Raw genomic sequence first — 25,955 nt, 5'->3', positions numbered from 1 at the left:
CTATTTCTGGATGTGGAGTCAGAATTTTCATGAATAATACTAACCCTCTGTGTGAAGCCCGCCATTCATGATTAACATTGAACTTGTCATACAGGAAAAGGCCTGTGACATGATCAGATTCCTGGAAAGTTCATATCTGAATATAACAGTCCCAGCAGGAGCCGGGGGGGTGAATGTTTAGGAACAAAGCAGAATCTGGTTGAATGGTGGGTCATTGTGTGGAGACCGGAATCTCTGCCTCTCAGCTCGTTAGGTGGAAAGAGAAAACAAGCAGGGAGGCAGAAATGAAGTATGATTCAAAAGGGGCAAAGAAAAATTTGAACTGTGCCCTCGACCTCCAGAACATGGATCAGAACTGTTAAAAGGAGAACAACTCCAAGGTAATTGGATTTGCCCTTCAAACTGCTTTTGCCAAGATGTTTCAGAAGCCCCGAGTTCTTGTTACAGGCAGGAGAAATACAAATTCTAAAAGCAAATTCCAATGTCATCAAGTTTACCATCTCTCTAGCCCCTACCCTCCAGATCTCTAGTCCTGTTGGTTTAGCTATGGAAAAGGGAAATCTGGCTTATTATCTGTTCTTTGCACGCCTCTCTTTGTTAAATAATCGTCCTTACCGTCCCAATTCTCCTTTGCTTCATTGCTTTTGAGGGACATATTAGTGAGGACCTCAGCATGGCTTTTACTTTGCTCTATTTGGCCTAGAGGATGTTTATAAAAGTTTTGTACAGTTTTTGAAAGTAAATGATGTAGTTGTGAGTAGGGGAAACCTGCAAATGGCATTTAAAGGCAAATGTAATTTTCTTCACATAGCTCATTTGGGCCCAAAGCTGTGGGCGTGAGAAATTTACCTTCTCATCTCTGGGAGCTATTTTTTGTTTACTTGTTTACTATAAAAAGTTCACTTGTTTAGAACAAACCTAACTATAAAAAATTCATCTTTGGAATAGTTGAGGAGTGAATATCGAGTAGGCATGAGATTATATTAAGAAATTACTGTTAATTTTATTAGGTATGTGTCTCAGTTTGCTAGTGCTGCTGTAACAGAAATACCACAAGTGGGTGACTTTAACAGACATTTATTTTCTCACAGTTTAGGAGGCTAGAAGGCCAAATTCAGGGCATAGGCTTTAGGGGAAGGCTTTCTCTGTCAGCTCTTGGGGAAGGTCGTTGTCTCATTTCAGCTTCTGTTACTGGTTCCTTGGCAATCTTAATGTAGCGTGTACCTTTGCTTCTGTTTGTGCTTCTTCCTCTGTGCCTAATCTGCCCTTTTTGTGTCTCAGAGGTGATTGGCTTAAAACACACCCTGTACTGATGTCGTCTCATTAATATAACAAAGAAAGTCCTATTCCCAAATGAGATTACAGCCACAGGTATAGGAATTTAGGATTTATAGCACATATTTTTGGGGGACGCCATCCAATCCATAACAGCATAATGGCATGGTAGTTATATATATTTTTTAAATGTCCTTTTAAATTACAGATACGTATGAAAGTATAGGTGGGCCTGAGGGTCTGCATTTCTAACAAGCTCCAGGGATGCTGAATTTGCAGGACCTCAATTTTTTTTTTTTTTCAATTTGAGTAGCACAGTTCTAGATGTTGGTTGGGGCGGAGGTGAGGAGGGCATTTGAGGCAGAAGGAACAGTTTGCATGCACACACACGGAGTGGCAAATTTTAAGAAGTAAAGGGCAGGAACTCGCTCAAGAACACTCCACACACATCTCTCTCCATGTAGTTAGCCCCATCAGCTCGTAGCTTGCCCTTCATTTAAGGAAAAGCTCCACCTCAGCCTTCACATCCAACTAGCAAGGGTCTTTTTTACCTGAGCCCCCTGAGTTAAAAAGACTGGGGCTAGGGTCAGGGAGAGGAGGCAGAGATCTGGGAAAGCACTGATAAGTTTCATTCTTTGAGCTGTTAGAACTTTTATGCAACCAGTGCTCTCTCTGTTAAACTGGGTTGGCCCACAGCATTCCTGAAATCGTGTTAAATTTGTTTTAATTTAAAGGGAGAACATTGTGCTATAAGTAAGGCGTTGTGAAATGTAAAAAAAAAAAAAAGTAATAAATAATGCAACTCCCATTAGAAGATGAGGAAGGAGGAGGAAGGGGAAGAAGAGGAGACGAGGTCTGAGAAGAAATAAACAGAGCCACATAATGGAAAGTCTGTGGTCTGGGTACAGAGCTTGGACTTGGCAAGAAAGATGGTGATAAGGCTAAGGAGAGCGTGGAGTGTCTGAAGGAGACATTTCTCCATAGCTTCTTCAGCATCTGTATTTAGGGACTTGGGGTAAGATTTCTCTGAATCAGGGAGAAATTGTCTAGTGATTTTACCATCCACACAAATCTAGGAGGATGCCAGCAATAACACCTATGCAACATGGAACCTTTGGGGATCTCAGCCTATGCCCTCATTGGCTCCAAATTTGCTATCCTAAACTGTTAGTATTTACCTTATTGAAATGCAGCCCAAAAAACAGGATTTGAAGGCTTCCAATTGTGATCCCTAATAAGAATTTTTAAAGCTGTGTTTAGAGTTTACAAAAACCCAAGGGCACTTTGGCAGTGGTGGTCAAGACAGCTTGTCAATTATAGTCAATGCTTAGTTTCTCTTTTATGCATTTTAATGTCGGCACTGAATTTTAGTGTTTCTGCCATCATTGAGTGCCTACTAAGTGCAAAGAACTTATATTCGCGTTATCATATTTAACCTTTTCAACAATCCTATGGAGCAGGTAGTATATCTACTCTTCCCCTACCCCCACCCTACCCCCATTTTTCAGATGAGGAAATCGTGGTTAGAGTAAAGCTAGAATGGCTATGTGATTTCATGAGGATGACACTCTGGGCTGAATGGGATTTGAATCCAGGATTCTGACAGCGAGCCCAGGGCCCTTTCCTTCCAGTACTTGAGAATGGCCCCCACTTCCTTTATCGCCTTGAAAACGGGGGCCCTGGGATATAGCCAGGCTACTGTTGAGGTCATTCTTCAGAATTTTCTTTGTGGATTGTGTAAAATTAAAGTTTGGAATTCTGATAGTATGCCAAATTATTAAGATTGCCTTTCTGACATTGTGGAAACCAGAGGATTAGCTCAGTGGCGACAGAGGGTCTGCAGTTCATGCTGTTAGCTCTAAGTGATTTTCTTTTCTTCTTTGGGTTTGGGAAATCCCAGGCCCCAGGAGTAAAGCAGGCAACGATGGTATCCAGGAAGCATTTGTTGCACAGCAGAGCTGCCCTGGAGAATGCTGGGCTGGCTCCATGGGTGTTCCCAACCCAGCTGTTCTCAGCTGGGAAAAAGGCTTCCCATGGCTGGACTTTTTGCATGAAACACCACATCACCAGCTTTGTCCGAGTCTCAAGATCTCTCCCAGTCCTGCACCTTTATTGCTGTTGGATCAGTTCACCTGCTCTCTGTGCATCATTTGTAGTTCACAGCCTCAAACTTCAAGCTGTAGCAAAAACAATATGGAAATGAACATTCATAATATAAACGTTGCGGACTAATTTTTTTCCTCTGGGCTATGTCTTTCAGTTACAGTTACTTAGTGTTTTTGCTTCTTTGAACCCTTTTTGACTGCCCAAATTCGTCTTATCAGAATCCTGTTTTATATTGTTTATTCTTATTTTACGTGAGTATTTAGTTTTGTTTTCCCAACTAGACTAAGCTGTTCAAAGATAGGAGCAGCGGTAGCTTGGGAATTTCTGTGGATGAGAGACTTAGTGTAGAAAGGGGAACTCAAGGATTTCTCTCGAAACTGTGTTTCCCTAGCAAATGTTTATTTGTGGAGGGGTGCTGATGGAATTTATAGGGGCTTTCCCCTCTCAAACCACTCCTTGGCTAACACTGAAAAGAACCGTATATTTCAACAATCTCCTACAACACCTAGCACAGTGGAGGCCGTAACAGGTGCTCAGTAATTATTCTTTGTTGGAGACGTGATGAGAGATCTCTTCTCATAAGAGAGAGAACACAAGCTAGTGGAAAGAATGTGGACTTTAGAGCCACATGGCTTAGGTTTGAATAATCACTTGCTTTATGGCTTTAGGCAAAACAACTTCCCTCTGAGCCGTGGTTTCCTCTCTGTGCTTTCCTACCAGGGTTGTTTTGAAGATTAAATGAGTAAAATGCATACAACTCTAAGTCCAGGACCTGGTGCATGGTGGTAACAATAGGTATTGTGGTGACCAGTGCTTTCCTCAAGAAATAGGCTACCATTGGCGTGTTTCTGTGGCCTAACTCCTTGAAGGCGTTATTCCTAGCCTTTTTATTTCTGCCCATTCTTTTTCATATGACTGACTGAGGGGCTTGGTACCAGGCCATCAGCTGCTGCTGCTGTGGCCAGTCCCCTTGGGACCTGGTGTGACGTTGAACCCAGAGAACACAAGAGACCCCGTGTTTGTTCTTATAATGCAGCTTCGTGGATTCAGGTCTGGTGTACATTCGGCTATTCTTTATTTTTGGCAGTGAATGTTATTTAATTTTCCACAAAAAAAGTACAGATTTTCTGAACCAAATGGACATTTTCCTCAGTGACAGATACACTGTTATTTCCAAAATGTTCCAAAGCACAGTCGCGTAAAGCGTAATAATAACTTGAAAAGGGAAAACTATTGAGATCGATAAAGATGATTTTATGGAAATCTTTATACCAGCACTTGATAGGGTCTATAAGGAGCATACGTTTTGGTTCCAGTTGCTGTTGTGCTGGTTTCGACTCATAGTGATCCCATGTATGTGAAAATAGAACTGTGCTCCATGGGATTTTTCTGGCTGTGACCTTTCAGAAGCAGATGGCCAGACCTTTCTTCCAAGGGACATCCACTGCCAGCCTTTCAGCTAGTAGCCTAGTACTTAACTGTTTGCACCACCCAGGGACATCCAAGGAATATAAATAAACATAAGAAATAGTTCCTACCCTCAATCTTATGATATAATTAGGAATCTGAGTTATAAACACGAGACAGAGACCAGCACAGCCATTACAAAAATAAATGTTGAATTATGAGGTACAATGCTGTGAGTTTTTGAAGATGAGAGGGCTCAATAGGGTTGTGGAAGTTGGGGGGTGTCATTATGGAGAAAGGTGGGTAGGGAATTGATGGGTCAGGCACACCAGCTCGGTAACAACATGAGAGAGGCATGGAAGAAGGGCACAAGATTGGTGTGAATGCAGATTGGGATCTAGGCTGGAGTAGAGGAGTGGACAGAGAGGAACCAGGTCAGACCTTGAACATCAGAGTTGGTAAGATGGGGAATGACATGCTGAAAGCCCTATTTTTGGAACATGGGCCCAGTGTCCATTTATGGGATGGATCAGAGGAAGGAAGTTTGGGGAGGAGAGAATGAGTGTAGATTTCTAAATCCAGGGGATAAGGGCCTGGGCTGTGATACCCCAATAAGACGGGAAGGGTTAAATCCAAGATGCATTTAGGAAGACAGAACTTGATGACAAGTGGAATATATGAGAGATGAAACAGTGGGAAGAATAAAAGATGACTCTGTGGTTCCTTGCCTGGATATTTGTGGTGTCCCTGAAAAAATGTCCAAGTCAACAAACCAAGCTCTTCTTCCCAGAGGCACAGATGTATTATGAGGTATAGTAGACTGAACTTTAATCAAGCAAGGTGTTTCAGTTGTCTATCACTGCATAACAAGCCACCCAAAAACCTAGTGTCTTAAAACAACAAGTTTGTCATTACTCCCGATTCTGTGCATTGGTTGAGTTTCAGCTGAGCGGTTTTTCTACTGCTCTCACCTGGGCTCAGGCAGGTGGCTGCATTCAGCTGGGAGCTCTGCTGGGATTGGAACATCCAAGATGACTTCAGACCTCTAGCCACGTGATCTCTCCTTCCAGCAGGGTAGTCATTCTTCTTACGTGGTGGCTAGCTTCCAAGAGAAAGAAAATAGAAGCTGCCAGTCTTCTTAAGGCGTGAACTCCCAAGTCCACCACATTCTGTTGGTCAACAGCAAGTTGCACGTCCACCCCAGATTCAATAGTAGGGGGAATCAATTCCAACTCTTCAAAGTGGGGAACAATATTAATGTCCAGGGCAGGGAGAAATTGCTGGGGCCTTCTTTGGAGACTATCTGCCATATTAAATCTCCAGAAATAAGTTTCAGAGAAGAGTCTCCTACCAGAAGGGAACTACCACTGGAAGACATCAGTGCCATTCAGGGGTCAGGATCCTTAGGAACCCTTACTACCTTTCCCTAAAGGTTTCATTTCATTGAGGAAGAAAACAAAGCTGTGCTTAGTTATTTGGATGAGTTGGTATGACTCAGAGGCATGAGTGAGGTGTTTGAAGAATCAGAGTGACTGAAGTGGATTGCTGATGTTTAGAAGTAAAGTTATAGAAGGATGGTGGAGCCACGTTGTGATAAGGACTTGGACCAAGACGGCAGCTTCCAAATTTGGAACAGAAGTTATAGGTGGACAGGAGGGGCTGCAGTGTGCTGGTGGTCACAGGGCTGAGAGTGTAGATGAATCTACCCGTAACCCATCAATACTCTGAAGGAAGTATTCTAAATGATTAGTTCCTTAGTAGGGCACCAGTAGTATCATCTTTCCATAAGAAGACTACCCCACATTCTCACTTCGTTCACATTCCTATGGAGGGGAGAAGTCAGCTACTGAGGTACCAGTGCAAGTCCCTGGGGCAGCAAGTGGTATTGACACAGGTTTTAAATGACATTTAAAATAGGCAAAGGAGTTGCATCATTTCTGAAGAAGCAGATTTTACTTATAAGAAGAAATAAAAGAAATTCTGCAGAGCCATGAATGGAGTTTTCTAAAAACTCGGGATAAGAACTTTGGCTCTGGTTTCTGAAAGTCTGATCAGAGCTCTGGAATAGAAAACAGGAACAGTCAGGGCTGCTTCTTATGTGAATTGCCATCTGAAGATCTGTGTTCAAGGTGAGCTTTTATGATGATGGGCAGCCTTCTGTGTGTTTTTTTTTTAAATAATATTTTGTTGTGTGTTTGGTCAGCCTTCTGTCTTTGACAGGAATTGTTTGGTTGCCAGGAATAGAACTTACTCAAGCTAACTTGAGCAAAAGGGATTTATTGAAAGACATTAGGGGTATATCACAGAACCTAATCCCTGTCTCCCAAGAACCTGGAAGAAAGTACCCACTCTCGTGGTCTCTCCCCGAGGCCACAGGGCCTCCCATCTCTGCCTCTCTCAGAATGGCACCCATTCTTCTTCCTGTTTGTGGATCAGCAAAATCTGCCCCTGTACCAACTCACATGGCCCAGATACGGTAACTTGCCTTAACCCCTATTTGATCGATCCCTACAGGTCCAATACCTGCAATTCCAGATTCTTGGGAGAGAGAATCCAGTGGCCCCAGTGTGAATCAGCTGTGTCCAGAGGAAGGGGCCCCTTGTCCTGTCCTCAACCAGCAGCAGTTATGGGAGCAGATTCCCTGAGAAGGTGTTGTGGTTCTCAGAGGAGGGCTGTGAGCTGTGTAGTTCCCCGTGAAAGTGTGTGGAGCACCTTTACAACAAGGCCACAGTTATACCCAAATATATCTATTCAGTGTTCAAGGAGCCCTGGTGGCACAGTGGTTAAGCATTTGGCTGCTAACCGAAAGGTCAGCGTTTCAAACCCACCAGTTACTCCATGGGAGGATGATGTGGTAGTCTGCTTCTATAAAGATTACAGCTTTAGAAACCCTGTGGGGCAGTTTTACCCTCTCCTGTAGGGTTGCTCTGAGTTGGAATTGACTTGGCGGCAACAGGTTTGTTTCCTGTGATAGTCACATAATAGTTATTGAGTTAATCTGAGTAGAGCACCATCTCCCCTCAGCCCACCTCTCAAATGTATCTCGGTCAAGAACTCTGAACATCTAGAGAAAATGTTGGTAATGAATTACTATGAGTCTTAAAGCCTCAACTATGATAAACAAGGGGTCCATTTGTGTTTTAAGATGATTTTTTAAAAACCGAAAGTGATGAAGCCTCTTTGGTAAGAGGAAAAATGCATGACCAAGCCACAAGGACTTTCAAGTGGCCTTGAAAGTAAAAAAGAATTTGAGAACAAATATCCTTTTTCAAATTGACTTTTCCTCCCTGCTTCTCGGAAGAGCTGAGGGTGGGACACAGTCTGGAAATCCACTCAGTTGACCAGTAACGCTTTTGAAGACTACATGACGTGTCTTCTCTGGCGAGACTTCGAGCCACACTTTCCAGTACGAGTCAGAGGGCAGTGGCACCCCTCAGAGGCTAACCACTATCTCAGAGGCTCCTTGCATTGTGCACAGAGCATTAAGGAAGCAGTAGCATGTTTGAGAATTTGAACTTTAATCTCAGGGAGTCACTTTTTCATTTAGTTCCTCAAACTGACCCTGTGAGAAAAGGGGATAGGGACACCAAGGAAAACACTGGAGTGAGAATCTGCAACCCCGGCGCTGACCCCTATTCCCTGGTGCCATGTTGTATGTTCCCAGACAAGTCCCTAACCTCACTAAACTGTGGTTTCTTCTTTGTCAAATAGGAATACCATCATCTGCCCTGCTTTCCTGAAAGGGCTGTGAGTTTTATGGGAGAGGACTTATGGGAAAGCACATTGTCTGCTAGACAGATGTAAGAGATTAATATCTTAATATTGAGGGTAAAACAGTTTTCTGAGGAGGCTGCCTTTGATTTGGTCTCAGCAAGCTCTTATTTGTGTGGTGAATGATAAAAAGCCTTATTATATATAATGATAATAAAAAAAAATGATAATAAACACTATTTATTCAGCACATCCTATCCTGCCAGGCCTGGTGGTATTTATTTTATTTACATTATCTCATTTTAGTTCTCACAAGAGCCCTTTGAGGCTAATATTGTTCCTCTTCCCACTGCTGATGAAACTGAACTTTCTAAAAAGGCCGCAGTGGAGGGGCCAGAGCTCACGCAAGGGTTTGTCTGACACCAAAGCCCACGTTTGTGATCACAGCAATGTGCTGGCTGCTCTGGGACAGATGATGGTGGTAGCGCCAGTGCCCTTTAGGATGTCACCACGTTCTGCGAATTGAGCAAGCAGAAACAACCCCTGAGCTACACCTTGGAGGGCAGCAAGTGGGGAGCAAAAAGACTCTCCCTCTTTTCGAAATGATGCTCAGTTTTCATCCAGTTCTATTAAGCGCTGTCGTTTTTTTCTAAGCCTAAGCCTAAGCGGCAGCAGATGAAGAAGCTAAGCAAAGCCTGCAGGCACTGACAGTAGCAAGAGCTAGCTGCTGTATAAGACCTCTTTCAGTTTAAAGTTCTGAGGCTTCAGCAGCCGTGACAACAACCAAGGAGACAGATCAACTATTAAAGTCAGACACAAGAACACAAAAAAGCACAGCAGTCTGGGGCTATTCAGGGAAGTACATTTGATGACCTCGAGTCACCAAGAAAAATTTAAAACAGGTTGAAGTATGTTAAATTTGCTTAAGAAATATGTAATGCATTTTAGAGAGGTTTTATCCAAAATGTTTAGGATAACATTTTTAGTTTTAAAGTTAACTGACAAAGAGGACAGTGAGCAGGAGTCAAAACCAGTGGTTACTAGCTTTCAGTGGATGTTGCTATGCAGGTCAGCTCTGCTTTTTGATTCTAGTCTGCTCTGTTCCTTCAGTGCTGCCTGAGACAGGTTACCTTTACCCACTCCCTCTGTGGTTTCAGCTGGCGACCTGGGCTAGGCTTGCTCATTCAGCACATAGTTATAGCACACCTGCTGTGTGGCTGGGGCCAGTGCCAACCCTGGGCACACAATTGTGTGGAGAAGATACAGTCCTGCTTCAAGTCGTTCATGGTTAAATCCAAGAGAGGAACAAGTAACAGATGTTTAGAATCAAACTCACACAGGCTGCTTTAGGACCACACAACAGGGGTTTATAAGCCTTCAGATGAGACCACAGCCCTGGCTGACACCCTGACTGCAGACCAGTGGGAGGCCCTGAAGCTGAAGACCCAGCTAAGAGGTCAGGGACACAGATGGGGATAGGGACTTCCAGAGGAAATGATGCTCAGGCTAAGTAGGGAAGAGTATTCCATGCAGAAGGAATAGCATGTGGAAAAACTCAGAGACCAGAGAGCAAGGTGCAGTTGGGAAACTTGTACATATACTATAATTTAATTTGGCCTTAGTATAGAATGTGAGCCCAGGGGTAGAAAGGCCATACTGCTGGGGGAGGGAAGGCAGGACAGCACAGATCAGGCAGTGCCTTGTATACCCCGTGAGAAAGTGTGGACTTTATCCTGAGTGGCAACCAGGGCACTTTGAAGGGTTTTACACAGGGCCCTGCCTACCTCTCCATCTGCTGCTGCTTTTCCCTCTCTTCACCACTGGCCATGCTCACTTAGATGTGGAAGGCCAAGGCCGTCCTTGCCTCAGGCCTTTGTATTTGCCACTCCTTCTGTCTGAAATGTACTGTGAAAAGATTGTTCTGGTCGCAGTATACTAACTAGATTAGAGAGGATGGGCCTGGGAACAGGTAGATGGAATAGAAGGTTGATGCAGTGGTCTAAGTGGAAGGAGACAATGGCCTGAACTGGGGAGGTGGCAGCATGGATGGAAAGAGATGGACAGTTGCATGGTATTTTAGGAGGTAGAATTGACAGTGTTTGGCAAGTGGTTGACTTAGGCAGTAAGGATGATCCCCGAGGTGCCGCTGGTGTTCCAGTGGCTTAGAGCAGCAGCAGGGCGTGGTCTGCTTCCCAGAGATCCACCTCATGGTGTGTTTTGGGACCTTGCTGCCCTGCTGGAACATGAACTGCCTGGATTTGCTCAGCAAACTGTTGTGAATAAAGCTTATAGGTTCTAGCTACATTAATGCAACCCATGGCCTTGTTTATGTCAAATCTTAACACATATGATTTGTGCTTTGGGGTCTTTATGAACTAATAAGCAGTAACATGCTTACTTGTGGGCATAAGGGAACAAATGAGAAAAAATTCAGAGTAAATGACCAAGGTGATCATAATCAAGTGCAGTAAGTCACTGGGTTACAAATGTCCAACTTATGGACAACTTGAACTTGCCCTTTAAAGTTATGTAAATTTGCCCTCACTTTGAAATGATTGAACCAATCCCTACTCAGGACAAATTCTTCATCGCAATCACCTTCACTTACTGCACGTGCAGCTTTTAAATCACTGAAAAGTCTTCGAGCCTTTTCTTGCACTATAGTAAGGCTAGATAAGCACCGTATGTACATGCACTGACTTGTTGACAAATTCAACTTAAAGACGCACTTAGCAACGGATCTTGTTCGTAACCCGGGACTGCCAGTAGTTTTTGTTAAGAACCATTAAACACACGGCTCAAGTTTCCATATGCAAGGTCCCTTTAACAACAGCAACTTATATCATATGCCCCTGACTGCACTGCAGCTGTTTAAACCCTAAAGCCCAGACATTCCCAAGCAGGCCCCTGGACTCCTACTGCCTAGAGCCTTTCTGTTTACATTTGCTACTATAGAGATTTGGTTTGTTTCCGAAAGATGGATTTTAACATTTGTGTGGTGAGCCACATTTGTTATATTTGAACCATCTATGACGCAAGGGAGAAGGGTAACGACTTGGCTTAGAGGGGAAGGGTGACTCTTGGGGTTAGCAGAGGTACTTCCTGCCAATTTAAAATGAGCTGGTTAGATGGTGGCAGAAATAAAAAAGTATGTGTGTATACATATACACATACATAGTTTCATAGAGCCTAAAAGCCAGTGTGGATGTAGAGATAGGTAGGTACGTAGGTGGATATAAATAGATACGTAGATAGATAGATAGCTGCCATTGAATTGACTCTAACTCATGGTGACCTTACATACAAAAGAACAAATGTTGCCCAGGCCTGTGTCATTCTCATAATCACTGGCATGTTTGAGTTCATTGTTTGGGCTATGTGCAGATTCATCTCACCAAGGGTCTCCCTCATCCTTACCGGCCCTCTATTTCACTAAACATTATGGCCTTCTCCAGTGATTGATCCCTCCTGATGATGTGCCCAAAGCAAGTGAGTTGGACAGTGTTCTGTTGTGATCCATAAGGTTTTCTTTGCCTGATCTTTGAAAGTAGATCTCTAGGCCTTTCTTCCTAGTCTGCCTTAGTATGGAAGTTCTGTTGAAACCTGCCACCATGGATGAATCTGCTGGTATTTAAAATATCTGTGGCATAGCTTCCAGAATCACAGTGTGGATATAAATTTATTAAACTGGAGCATTCTGTTTTCCAGTCTCAAACATAAAGGGGAAATGGTATCTAAGAGTCTTTATGGCTATCACTTTGGCACTGGGTAATATATAACTCTTAACTGACCTAGAAGTGCTTCCAGGACCAGGTTGCATTCATGTCTTGCTATAGCCTCAGATATATAAACTGTGAGGAGCCAGATAGAGATGCAGTGATCAATAAATTGATAACACAGATGGAAAACTAAGGTCCAGAGAGGTTGATTTGCTCATTGCCCACAATTAATCCATTCTTTCATTCAATAAACACATATTTGGTATGTATAGGTATATTAGTTATCTATTGCTGCATGACAAATGACCCCAAAACTTTGTGGCTTGAGAAAACACATTTATAGTCTCACACTTACTGTGGATCAGGAATCTGGGTACAATTTAGCTGGGTCCCTGCTTCAGGGTTTCTCACAAGTCTGCAGTCAAGTTGTCAGCCAGGGCCAGGATCACGTCTCAAGGCTTGGCTTGGGAAAGATCTATTTCGAAGGTCATGTCATTGTTGGCAGGATTCAGTTTCTTGTGGACTGTTGGACCTAGAGTCTCAGTTTCTTGCTGGCTATTGGCTGGAGGCTGTCTTTAGTTCCTTGCCATGTGGCCTCTCCAACATGACTTACTGCTTCATCAAAGAATACAAGCTGAGAAAGAAATGGAGAGAATCTGCTAACAAGACAGAAGTCACATTCTCTCGTAACCTAATCATGGAAGTGATATCCTGTTAACTTTGCCACACTCTATTGGTCAGAAGGAAGTTACCAGACAGGCACACTCAAGGGGGAGGGCATTACACACGGGCGTTATCATGGATTGAATTATGTCTCCCAAAAATATGTGTCAATTTGTCTAGGCCGTGATTCCCAGTATTGTGTCCCGGTATGGTCCACCATTTTGTCATCTGATATGACTTTGCTGTGTTGTAAATCCTACCTCTATGATACTAATGAGGTAGGATTAGAGACAATTATGTTAATGAGGTAGGACTTAATCTACAAGATTAGGTTTTGTCTTTAAGTCGATCTCTTTTGAGATATAAAAGAGAGAAGTGAGCAGAGAGGTGGGGGGGCAGGGGATGGGACTTCATGCTACCAAGGTAGAAAAGCCAGAATAGCGCGTCCTTTTGACCTGAGGTCCCTGTGCTGAGAAGCTCTTCAATCGAGGAAGATTGATGACAGGGACCTTCCCCCAGAGCTAACAGAGGGAGAAAGTCTTCCCCTGGAGCTGGCACCCCGAATTCATACTTCTAGCCTCCTAGACTGTGAGGGAATAAATTTCTGTTCGTTAAAGCCCTCCACTTGTGGTATTTCTGTTATGGCAGTACTAGATGACTAAGACAGGTGTGAATACCAGAGGTGGGGATCATTGAGGGCCATCTTTGAAATCTATCTACCACAAGCAGTACATACATTCAGGTTTCTTTATTCTCAGATACAGCTTTTTCTACTAGACCAAACCATCTGATTTTGGGGTTGTGAAACACTAGTATGCTCACTGTGGTAGGCTGAATATTGGCCTCCCAAAGATATTCAGGGGCCCTGGTGGTGTAGTGGTTAAGCATTTTTGCCTGCTAACCGTAAGGTCGGCAGTTCATATCCACCAGCTGCTGCTTGGAAACCCTATGGTACAGTTCTACTCTGTCCTGTAGAGTTGCGAGAAACCCTGCTGGTACAGTGGTTAACAGCTGTGACTGCTAACCGAAAACTCAGCAGTTCAAGTCCCCCAGGCACTCCTTGGAAGCCCTATGGGGCAGTTCTACTCTGTCCTGTAGGGTCACTATGAGTCAGAATTGACTTGATGGCAGTGGATTTGGTTTTGGTTTAAAGCTGTCTATGTCTTAATCTCCAGAATACGTGAATAAGTTACCTTACGTGACAAAAAAGATATCACAGGTGTGATTACGTTAAGGATCTTCAGATGGGAGACGATCCTCAAGTATCACAAGGGTCCTTATAAGGGAGAAGCAAGAGGGTCAGAGTCAGAGAAGGTGATGTGACTACAGAAGCAGAGGGAGAGAAGATGTGGCTATGGAAGGAGATGCAAGAACGAGGTGGCCACCAACCAAGGAATGTGGGCAATTTCTAGGATCTGGAAAAGGCAAAGAACAGATGGTCCACTGGAGCACCCAGAAGGAATATAGCTCTGCTGACACCTTGGTTTTAGCCCTACAGAATCCAATTAGGGCTTCTGACTTCTAGAACTGTAACATAATAAACTTTACGTTGTTGTAAGCTACAGAGTTTGTGGTAATTCATTGCAAGAGCAATAGGAAATTAATGTACTCATCAGAAGACCTTGGGAGAAATCCTCTGGTGGAGCTTCCTAAGGATAGAGGGGTTTAGATACAAGGCATGGGATGATGGGCTGCCCAGGGCTTTTCCTGTCCTCTAGTGGTTCTGGGACATAATTTACCGTTACATTGTAACTTCTCTATTTTTAGAGAATTGTTCCTATTTCCCTTCAGTACTAAATCCTATCAATATTGAACAGTTACAAAATTTCTTAGGGTTAGTTAAAGGTAGGTCTGGGTCTCTCATACTCTTCAGAAAAAAACAAAAACATGGCATCTGGCAGATGACACGAAGGCTTCTGTGTTTAAAACTTGTTGCTTGTTATTTGTACTTCAAGAGTGGAAATATTGGCTGGGATGAAAGTACCTGGCACAAAGAACTTTTCCCTCTTGGCGTTTCACAGCCAGGTGTTGTGAAATTCTTTTGTTTTTCTTTTTTCTCCAGTGCCCGGAAACCTTGGCTGCTACAAGGATCATGGAAACCCACCTCCTCTAACTGGCACCAGTAAAACGTCTAACAAACTTACCATACAAACCTGCATCAGCTTTTGTCGGAGTCAGAGGTTCAAGGTAATGGCTCTGTGGCTATGCCTTGTTAGTGGTTATTAATAACTGAAGTACAAGATAAACACATGAATGTATTCTGCTGAGATAATGTGGAAATATATATAGATTAAACAACAACAACAACCGGTTGAGCCATATCACTCGACTTTTCTTCTTCCAGGGAGAACTTGGAGGAAGAGTGGGGCTTGAGATTCAGCAATGTGAGACAGCACTTTATCTAAAGGCTGGGAGAAAAGGGGAGGAAAAATCCCCATCATCCGCATCCCCATCTGGCCTCCTACAGAATTATACGTTTCCTTATGTCCTTGTATGTTACAAGCTGGTACTTCTCTGGATCAACAGACAGTCTGGGAAAAGCCATATAATGGCTACTTCCTTAATAGACTAAGGGGCCCTAGTCTGGACACCAATCCAAAATATTTCCTTTTTCTCCTATCCATTCCTTTATCTGAAATTCATTCCTTAGTCATTGAGGTTCAATAATGCTATTATTTGTTATGTTTAAAAAAAGAAGAAAAGAACCTTTCTTTCCTCCTTTTCTTCCTTCCTTACTCCTTTCTTTCCTCCTTTTCTTCCTTCCTTCCCTTCCTTCCTTCTGTCCTACTTGTCCTACCTTCTTTTCCTTCCCTTCCTTCCTTTCTCCCTTGTTTCCTTCCCTTTCCTCCCTCCCTCCCTTCTTCCCTGCTTTCCTCCTTTCTCCAGTTAAAAAGCCATTAAGCAGACCCAAGTGAGGAGGGTAGCCTGGCAGGGTTCAGAGCCTGTGTGAAGCAGGTGGCTAAGAAAGGCAGGTGGCCCATCACAGTCAAGTGATTGGTTGCATGCAAAGGGATTGAGCATATAAGTAAATATATTGAGGATGATGGGAACTAGGTTTCTCACTGCTGGGGAAGACAGTTACAAATATGGAAGCAGGGGAAAGCTGGCATGAAGCCTGCAATGTTGGATAGGAATTGAAATTATTAGTATAAGTGCATGGTGATAGATAGATAGATAGATAGATAGATAGATAGATAGATAGATAGGTAGATAGATAGGTAGATAGATAGATAGAAATGTAAAAATGTGTGTATGTATACATACACATATATATTTCTTAGCTCTGTCCACTGACAGGGCCTATGAGCAGCAACACACCAATGAGCACACCTAGCACCCAGATCTTGGTTTCTAGATACTGTTCTCCAGTAAAAAGAAATAAGGCTCCTTGGAGAAAATGGCTGATTCTAGGGCTGGGACTGGGAAAGTGTAAGAGGTGCCTGAAACATCTTGTGCAAGAAAGTAAGGAAGTGCTCAAAGAGCGTTAAGGACGTGTCAGTGGGACATAAGAGCCGACTTATGGCCACATCTGGGATAATTTGTGCTTCAAAGCAAAAGATGATAGTAATGAATTATACCCCACTGACTAAAATAAGAATCCATAAATCCATGCTAATATAAATAAAAAGCAAAGGTGTCACTTTGAGGACTAAGATGCGCCTGACCCAAGCTATGGTATTTTCAATTGCCATGTGAAAGCTAAACAGTGAATAAGGAAGACCAAAGAAGAACTGATGCCTTTGAATTATGGTGTTGGCGAAGAATATTGAGTATACCATGAACTATCAAAAGAATGAACAAATCTGTCTTGGAAGAAGTACAGCAAGAATGCTCCTTAGAAGCGAGGATGGCATCTTACGTACTTTGGACATGTTATCAGGAGGAACCAGTTCCTGAAGAAGGACATCATGCCTGATAAAGTAGAGGGTTAGTGACAAAGAGGAAGGCCCTCAATGAGACGGATTGACACAGTGGCTGCAACAATGGGCTCAAACATAGCAGTGATTGTGAGGATGACACAGGACTGGGCAGTTTCATTGTGTTGTACGTAGTGTCACTGTGAGTCAGAACCAACTGGATGGCACCCAACAACAACAAATATATAAATAAATGTGGAAGACAGAAAGGTTTTCCTTACAGTAGAACACCAACTAATAAAAGCAGAAGAAATTATGCAATCAGAAAATCACCGTTTGGCAAGTATCATAGTAATAATTAATTCAGGGAACAAATATTAATGAGTATGTAAACATCCCAGTTTGCATCCACTAGTGGGTAAAGGTTACATGAGGAACGGGATATTTACATAGACTCAAAGATTTTCCCACACAATGCTTATTAATTATAAAGGGAAAACAATATAGTAGAGAAAACTGGCATATGCTATCCTACTCAAGTGATCAAAGTAATATCACCAATGATGGGACAAATAGACATTATATGCCACCTGATGGGATATAGGTCATCACTTCAGTGATATTTCTGCCAGAAGTGCATAATCTGAATCTAATCACAAGGAACCAGCAGGCAAACCTAAAATAAGGGCCATTCTGTAAAATGACTGGCCTTTACTCTTCAAAAATGTTGAGGTTATAAAGGCCAAGAAAGGACTGAAGAACTATTCCAGATTGAAGGAGATTGAAGAGAACTGACAATTTAGTACATGTATGATCCTGGATTGAATCCTTTTTCTACAGAGGACATTATTAAGACAGTGGCCTTCTTGAATGAAGTCTCTGGGTAAAGGGGATAGGTCAGCTCTTTGTACTGTTCTTGCAACTTTATTGTATGTTTGATATTTTTCAAAATAAAAATTCAGAAAAAGCATCTGAGAAAATACAATATCCATTTATGGTATAAATCCTTAGGAAACTAGGATTAGAAAGGAACTTTTTCAGCCGGATTAAAAACATCTATGAAAAACCTACAGCTAACATTGTACTCCACAGTGAAAGACTCAGTGCTCTCTTTCTAAGATAAAGAATGGACAAGGATGCCCCCTCTCACCACTTCTATTCAACAGCATACTGGAGTTCTTGCCAATGAAGTAAGGTAAGAAAAAGGAATGAAAGACATACAGATTGGAAAGGAAGAAGTAAAACTTCCTTTTGGCTATTCTCGGTCCTTTGCCTACCTCATGCCATATACTTATATATATTCACATATACAAATATTAACTTAAAATGGATCAAAGACTTACAATGTAAAACTGTAAATCTCTTAGAAGAAAAGACAGATATAAATCTGTGTGACCTGGGATAAGGCAATGGTTTCTTAGTTATGATACCAAAACACAATCTTGTCTTCATACAATCCTAAGAAACCTACAAAGAAGATACTAGAACTAATAAGTAAATTTAGTAAGGTTGCAGGTTTATTTCTGTATACAACCAGTTACCAGTTGCCATTGAGTCAATTCCAACTCATGACAACCCCATGTGTACAGAGTAGACCTGCTCCATGGGGTTTTGAAGGCTGTTAACCTTTTGGAAGCAGATTTCCAGGCCTTTCTTTTGAGCCACCTCTGGGTGGATTCGAAACTCCAGCCTTTTGGTTAGTAGTCAAGGTCTTAACCAATTTCACCACCCAAGGACTTCTTTCTATATACTAAAAAAATATATATATATATATACTATACTAGCAGTAAACAATTACAAAATGCAATTTTAAAATTCTGTTTACAATCACATTAAACAAACAAAAAAACCTTAAGAATAAACTTAAGAAAAGATGTTAAACACCTGTACGCTGAAAACTATAAAACACTGTAAAGGGAAATTAAAGAAGACCTAAGTAAATGGAGACATTGACCTTGTTCGTGGGTTGGAAGACTCAGTGTTATTAAGATGCCACTTCTCCCGAAATTGATCTGTAAATTCAGTGCAATTTCAACCTAAATCATAGCAGACTGTTTTAAAAAATTGACAGGTTGATCCTAAAATATATGGAAAGGCAAAAAACCTAGAATAGCCAAAATAATTTTGAAAAAGAAGGTCAAGCTTGAATTTACCTTGCCTGGTATCAAGATTTTCTATAAAGGTACATAATCAAGCAAATGATATTGGTATAAGAATAGTCATATAGATCAGGCATCAACAATAACGGCTCATAGGCCAAATTCTACTATTTACCTACTTTGGAAATAAGGTTTTATTCGCACATACCCACCTCATTGCTATCAAGTCAATTCTGACTCAAAAGAACCCTGTAGGGCAGAGTAGAACTGCCCCATAGGGTTTCCAAGGCTGTGATCTTTACAGAAGCAGATTGCCACATCTTTTTCCTGAGGAGCAGCTGGTGGGTTCGAAACACTGAGCTTCCAGTTAGCAGCCAAGTGCTTTAACCACAGCGCCACCAGGGCTTCTTCTCTTGGCACATAGCCACATCTATTCTTTTACATATTGTCTGTGGCTGCTTTTGTGCTACAGTAGCAAAGATGCGTAGTATGGCCCACAAATTCTAAAATATTTACTCTCCGACCATTATAGAAAAATTTTTTCTGAGCCATGCTGTAGACCAGTGAAACAGAATAGAGAGTCTAGAAATAGACCCACACTTACGTGGACAGTGGATTTTTTTTTATATGTAATTTTTATTGTGCTTTAAGTGATTTTTTAAGTGAAAGCTTACAAATCAAGTCAGTCTGTCACACAAAAACCCATATACACCTTGCTACACACTCCCAATTACTCTCCCCCAAATGAGACAGCCTCCTCTCTCCCTCCACTCTCTCTTTTCGTGTCCATTTCGCCAGCTTCTAACCCCCTCCACCCTCTCATCTCCCCTCCAGGCAGGAGATGCCAACATAGTCTCAAGTGTCCACCTGATCCAAGAAGCTCACTCCTCACCAGCATCCCTCTCCAACCCATTGTCCAGTCTAATCCATGTCTGAGGAGTTCGCTTTGGGAATGGTTCCTGTCCTGGACCAACAGAAGGCTTGGGGGCCATGACCACTGGGGTCCTTCTAGCCTCAGTCAGACCATTGAGTCTGGTCTTATGAGAATTTGGGGTCTGCATCCCACTGGTCTTCTGATCCCTCAGGGGTTCTCTGTTGTGTTCCCTGTCAGGGCAGTCATCTGTTGTAGCCAGACACCATCTAGTTCTTCTGGTCTCAGGTTGATGTAGTCTCTGGTTCATGCGGCCCTTTCTGTCTCTTGGGCTCGTAATCGCCTTGGGTCCTTGGTGTTCTTCATTCGCCTTTGATCCAGGTGGGTTGAGACCAACTGATGCATCTTAGATGGCTGCTTGCTAGCGTTTAAGACCCCAGACGCCACTCTTCAAAGTGGGATGCAGAATGTTTTCTTAATAGATTTTATTATGCCAATTGACTTAGATGTTCAGGAAACTTCTTTGCTTTTGGTTTGGTCCAGTTGTGCTGACCTCCCCTGTATTGTGTGCTGTCTTTCCCTTCACCTAAAATAGTTCGTATCTACTATCTAATTAACGAATACCCCTCTCTCACTCTTCCTCCCTCCCCCGCTCTGGTAACCACAAAAGAATGTTTTCTTCTCAGTTTAAACTATTTCTCAAGATCTTATAGTAGTGGTTAAGTGCTATGGCTGCTAACCAAAAGGTCAGCAGTTCGAATCCACCACGCGCTCCTTGGAAACTCTATGCGGCGGTTCTACTCTGTCCTATAGGGTCGCTATGAGTCGTAATCGACTCGACGGCACTGGGCTGGGTGGGTTTATAGTAGTGGTCTTATACAGTATTTGTCCTTTTGCAACTGGCTAATTTCACTCAGCATAATGCCTTCCAGGTTCCTCCCATGTTATGAAATGCTTCAACGATTCCTGACTGTTCTTTATCGATACGTAGTATTCCATTGTGTAAATATACCATAATTTATTTATCCATTCATCCATTGATGGGCACCTTGGTTGCTTCCATCTTTTTGCTATTGTAAATAGTGCTGCAATAAACATGGGTGTGCATATATCTGTTCCTGTAAAGGCTTTTATTTCTCTAGGATATATTCCAAGGAGTAGGATTGCTGGATCATATGGTAGTTCTATTTCTAGCTTTTTAAGGAAGCGCCAAATCGATTTCCCAAGTGGTTGTACCATTTTACATTCTCACCAGCAGTGTAGAAGTGTTCCAATCTCTTCACAGCCTCTCCATTTATTATTTTGTGTTTTTTGGATAATGCCAGCCTTGCTGGAGTGAGATGAAATCTCATTGTAGTTTTGATCTTCATTTCTGTAATGGCTAATGATCGTGAACATTTCCTCATGTATCTGTTAGCTACCTGAATGTCTTCTTTAGCGAAGTGTCTATTCATATCTTTTGCCCATTTTTTAATTGGGTTATTTGTCTTTTTGTAGTTGAGTTTTTGCAGTATCATGTAGATTTTAGAGATCAGGTGCTGATCAGAAACGTTATAGCTAAAAACTTTTTCCCAGCCTGTAGGTAGTCTTTTTACTCTTTCGGTGAAGTCATTGGATGAGCATAGGTGTTTGATTTTTAGGAGCTCCCAGTTATCTAGTTTTTCTTCTGCATTCTTAAGAATGTTTTGTATACTGTTTATGCCATATATTAGGGCTCCTAACATCCCTATTTTTTCTTCCATGATCTTTATAGTTTTAGATTTTATATTTAGGTCTTTGATCCATTTTGAGTTAGTTTTTGTGCACGGAGTGAAGTATGGGTCTTGTTTCATTTTTTTGCAGATGAATATCCAGTTATGCCAGCACCATTTAACTGTTTTGGGGTCTTTGTCAAATATCAACTGCTCGTATGTGGATACATTTATGTCTGGATTCTCAATTCTGTTATTGGTTTATGTATCTGTTGTTGTACCAGTACCAGGCTATTTTGACTACTGTGGCGGTATAATAGGTTCTAAAATCAGGTAAAGTAAGGTCTCCCACTTTGTTCTTCTTTTTCAGTAATGCCTTATTTATCCGGGGCCTCTTTCCCTTCCGTATGAAGTTGGCAGTTTGTTTCTCCATTTCATTAAAGAACGTCTTTGGGATTTTTTTTCTTTTTTGGGGGGGGGGGATTTTTTTTCTTTTTTGGGGGGGGATTTGGATCGGAATTGCATTAAATGTATAAATCACTTTTGGTAGAATAGACATTTTTATAATGTTGTCTTCCTATCCACAGGCAAGGTATGTTTTTCCACTTATGTCTCTTTTGGTTTCTTGCAGAAGTGTACTATAGTTTTCTTTGTATAAGTCTTTTACATCTCTGATAAGATTTATTCCTAAGTATTTTATCTTCTTGGGGGCTACTGTAAATGGCATTGATTTGGTGATTTCCTCTTCGATGTCCTTTTTGTTGGTGTAGAGGAATCCAACTGATTTTTGTATATTTATCTTGTATCCCGATACTCCGCTGAACTCTTCTATTAGTTTCAGTAGTTTTCTGGAGGATTCCTTAGGATTTTCTGTGTATAAGATCATGTCATCTGCAAATACAGATACTTTGACTTCTTCCTTGCCAATCTGGATGCCCTTTATTTCTTTATCTAGCCTAATTGCTCTGGCTAGGACCTCCAACACAATGTTGAATAAGAGTGGTGATAAAGGGCATCCTTGTCTGGTTCCCGATCTCAGTGGGAATGCTTTCAGGCTCTCTCCATTTAGGGTGATGTTGGCTGTTGGCTTTGTATAAATGCCTTTTATTATGTTGAGGAATTTTCCTTCTATTCCTATTTTGCTGAGAGTTTTTATCATGAATGAGTGTTGAACTTTGTCAAATGCCTTTTCTGTATCAATTGATAAAATCATGTGATTCTTGTCTTTTATTTATGTGGTGGATTACATTAATTGTTTTTCTAATGTTGAACCATCCCTGCATACCTGGTATGAATCCCACTTGGTCATGGTGAATTATTTTTTTGATATGTTGTTGAATTCTATTGGCTAAAATTTTGTTGAGGATTTTTGCATCTACATTTATGAGGGATAATAGATCTATAATTTTCTTTTCTTGTGGTGTCTTTACCTGGTTTTGGTATCAGGGATATGGTGGCTTCATAGAATGGGTTTGGTGGTATTCCGTCCTTTGCTATGCTCTGAAATACCTTTAGTAGTAGTGATGTTAACTCTTCACTGAAAGCTTGGTAGAACTCTGCAGTGAAGCCGTGCGGACCATGGCTTTTTTTTGTTGGGAGTTTTTAGATTACCTTTTCAATCTCTTCTTTTGTTATGGGTCTATTTAGTTGTTCTACCTCTGTTTGTGTTAGTTTACATAGGTAGTGTGTTCCTAGGAATTCATCCATTTCTTCTGGGTTTTCAAATACGTTTGAGTACAGTGTTTCGTAGTAATCTGATATGATTCTTTTAATTTCAGTTGGTCTGTTGTAATATCACCCATCTCATTTCTTATTCGGGTTATTTGCTTCCTCTCCTGTTTTTCTTTTGTCAGTTTGTCCAGTGGTTTATCAATTTTGTTGATTTTTTCAAAAAACCAGCTTTTGGTCTTGTTAATTCTTTCAATTGTTTTTCTGTTTTCTATTTCATTTAGTTCAGTTCTAATTTTTATTATTTGTTTTCTTCTGGTGCCTGAGGGTTTCTTTTGTTCTCTCTTTCTGTTTGTTCCAGTTGTAGGGATAATTCTTTGATTTTGGCCCTTTCTTCTTTTTGGATGTGTGCATTTTTTGATATAAATAGGCCTCTGAGCACCGCTTTTGCTGTGTCCCAAAGGTTCTGATAGGAAGTGTTTTCATTCTCATTGGATTCTCTGAATTTCTCTATTCCATCCTTAATGTCTTCTATAATCTAGTCTTTTTTGAGCAGGGTATTGTTCAGTTTCCAAGTGTTTAATTTCTTTTCCCTGCTTTTCCTGTTATTGATTTCCACTTTTATGGCCTTACGGTCAGAGAAGATGCTTTGTAATATTTTAATGTTCTGGATTCTACTAAGACTTGCTTTATGATCTAATATGTGGTCTATTCTAGAGAACGTTCCATGTGCACTAGAAAAGAAAGTATACTTGGTTGCTGTTGGGTAGAGTGTTCTGTATATGTCTACGAGGTCAAGTTGGTTGATTGTGGCATTAAATCTTCCGTATCTTTATTGAGCTTCTTTCTGGATGTCCTGTCCTTCACCAAAAGTGGTGTGTTAAAGTTTCCTACTATTATTGTGGAGCTGTCTATCTCACTTTTCAATGCTGATTGAGTTTGTTTTATGTATCTTGCAGCCCTGTCATTGGGTGCGTAAATATTTAATATGGTTATATCATCTTGGTCTATTGTACCTTTAATCATTGTATAGTGTCCTTCCTTATCCTTTATGATGGATTTCACTTTAAAGTCTATTTTGTCCCAAATTAATATTGCCACTCCTGCTCTTTTTTGATTGTTGTTTGCTCGATATATTTTTTTCCATCCTTTGAGTTTTAGTTTGTTTGTGTCTCTAAGTCTAAGGTTTGTCTCTTGTAGGCAGCATATAGACGGATCTTGTTTTTTAATCCATTCTGCCACTCTCTGTCTCTTTATTGGTGCATTTAGTCCATTTACATTCAGGGTAATTATGGATAGGTATGAATTTAGTGCTATCGTTTTGATGTCTTTTTTTGTGTGTTGACAGTTTCTTTTTCCGACTTGATTTTATGTGCTGAGTAGATTTTCTTTATATACTGTCCTTTCCTCGTATTTGTTATTGTTGATTTTGTTTCTGCTGAGTCTGTATTTTTCCCTTGTATTTTATTTTGATGAGTAGGGTAGTTTGTCTCCTTTGTGGTTACCTTATTATTTACCCCTATTTTTCTAAATTTAAAACTAACTTTTATTTCTTTGTATTGTCGTGTCTTCCTCTCCATATGGAAGGTGTATTATTACATTTCTTAGTCCCTCTTTATTATTATTATTATTTTTAATAATTTTTATTGAGCTTTAAGTGAACATTTATAAATCAAGTCAGTCTGACACATATAAGCCTATATACACCTTACTCCATACTCCCACTTACTCTCCCCCTAATGAGTCAGCCCTTCCAGTCTCTCCTTTCATGACAATTTTGCCAGTTTCTAACCCTCTCTACCCTCCCATCTCCCCTCCAGACAGGAGATGCCAACACAGTCTCAAGTGTCCACCTGATACAAGTAGCCAACTCTTCATCAGCATCTCTCTCCTACCCATTGTCCAGTCCCTTCCATGTCTGATGAGTTGTCTTCGGGAATAGTTCCTGTCCTGGGCCAACAGAAGGTTTGGGGACCATGACCGCCGGGATTCCTCCAGTCTCAGTCAGACCATTAAGTCTGGTCTTTTTATGAGAATTTGGGGTCTGCATCCCACTGATCTCCTGCTCCCTCGGGAGTTCTCTGTTGTGCTCCCTGTCAGGGCAGTCATGGGTTGTGGCCGGGCACCATCTAGTTCTTCTGGTCTCAGGATGATGTATGTCTCTGGTTCCTGTGGCCCTTTCTGTCTCTTGGGCTCATAGTTATCGTGTGACCTTGGTGTTCTTCATTCTCCTTTGATCCAGGTGGGTTGAGACCAATTGATGCATCTTAGGTGGCCGCTTGTTAGCGTTTAAGACCCCAGACGCCACATTTCAAAGTGGGGTGCAGAATGTTTTCATAATAGAATTATTTTGCCAATTGACTTAGAAGTCCCCTGAAGCCATAGTCCCCAAACCCCCACCCTTGCTCCGCTGACCTTTGAAGCATTCAGTTTATCCCGGAAACTTCTTTTCTTTTCGTCCAGTCCAGTTGAGCTGACCTTCCGTGTATTGAGTATTGTCCTTCCCTTCACCTAAAGTAGTTCTTATCTACTAACTAATCAGTAAATAACCCTCTCCCACCCTCTCTCCCCCCCTCGTAACCACAAAAGTATGTGTTCTCAGTTTCTACTATTTCTCAAGATCTTATAATAGTGGTGTTATACAATATTTGTCCTTTTGTCTCTGACTAATTTCACTCAGCATAATGCCTTCCAGGTTCCTTCATGTTATGAAATGTTTCACAGATTCGTCACTGTTCTTTATCGATGCGTAGTATTCCATTGTGTGAATATACCACAATTTCTTTAACCATTCATCCATTGATGGACACCTTGGTTGCTTCCAGCTTTTTGCTATTGTAAACAGAGCTGCAATAAACATGGGTGTGCATATATCTGTTCGTGTGAAG

At 41.5% G+C, this 25,955-nt stretch overlaps 1 protein-coding gene across 1 annotated transcript in view; it reads left to right on the top strand.

Annotated features, from left to right (window-relative positions):
• The window catches only part of KREMEN1 (kringle containing transmembrane protein 1), a 98,534-nt gene that overhangs the window by 34,466 nt on the left and 38,113 nt on the right, over positions 1-25,955 (top strand). The window contains exon 4 of the mRNA XM_064271926.1: positions 14,944-15,068. Coding sequence (XP_064127996.1) covers positions 14,944-15,068 — 125 coding nt within the window. The remainder of the gene's footprint in view (positions 1-14,943; positions 15,069-25,955) is intronic.

The sequence above is a fragment of the Loxodonta africana genome, chromosome 19 (assembly GCF_030014295.1).
Source record: "Loxodonta africana isolate mLoxAfr1 chromosome 19, mLoxAfr1.hap2, whole genome shotgun sequence".
Classification (NCBI taxonomy): Eukaryota; Metazoa; Chordata; class Mammalia; order Proboscidea; family Elephantidae; genus Loxodonta; species Loxodonta africana.
This window is presented reverse-complemented; position numbering and strand designations above follow the sequence as displayed.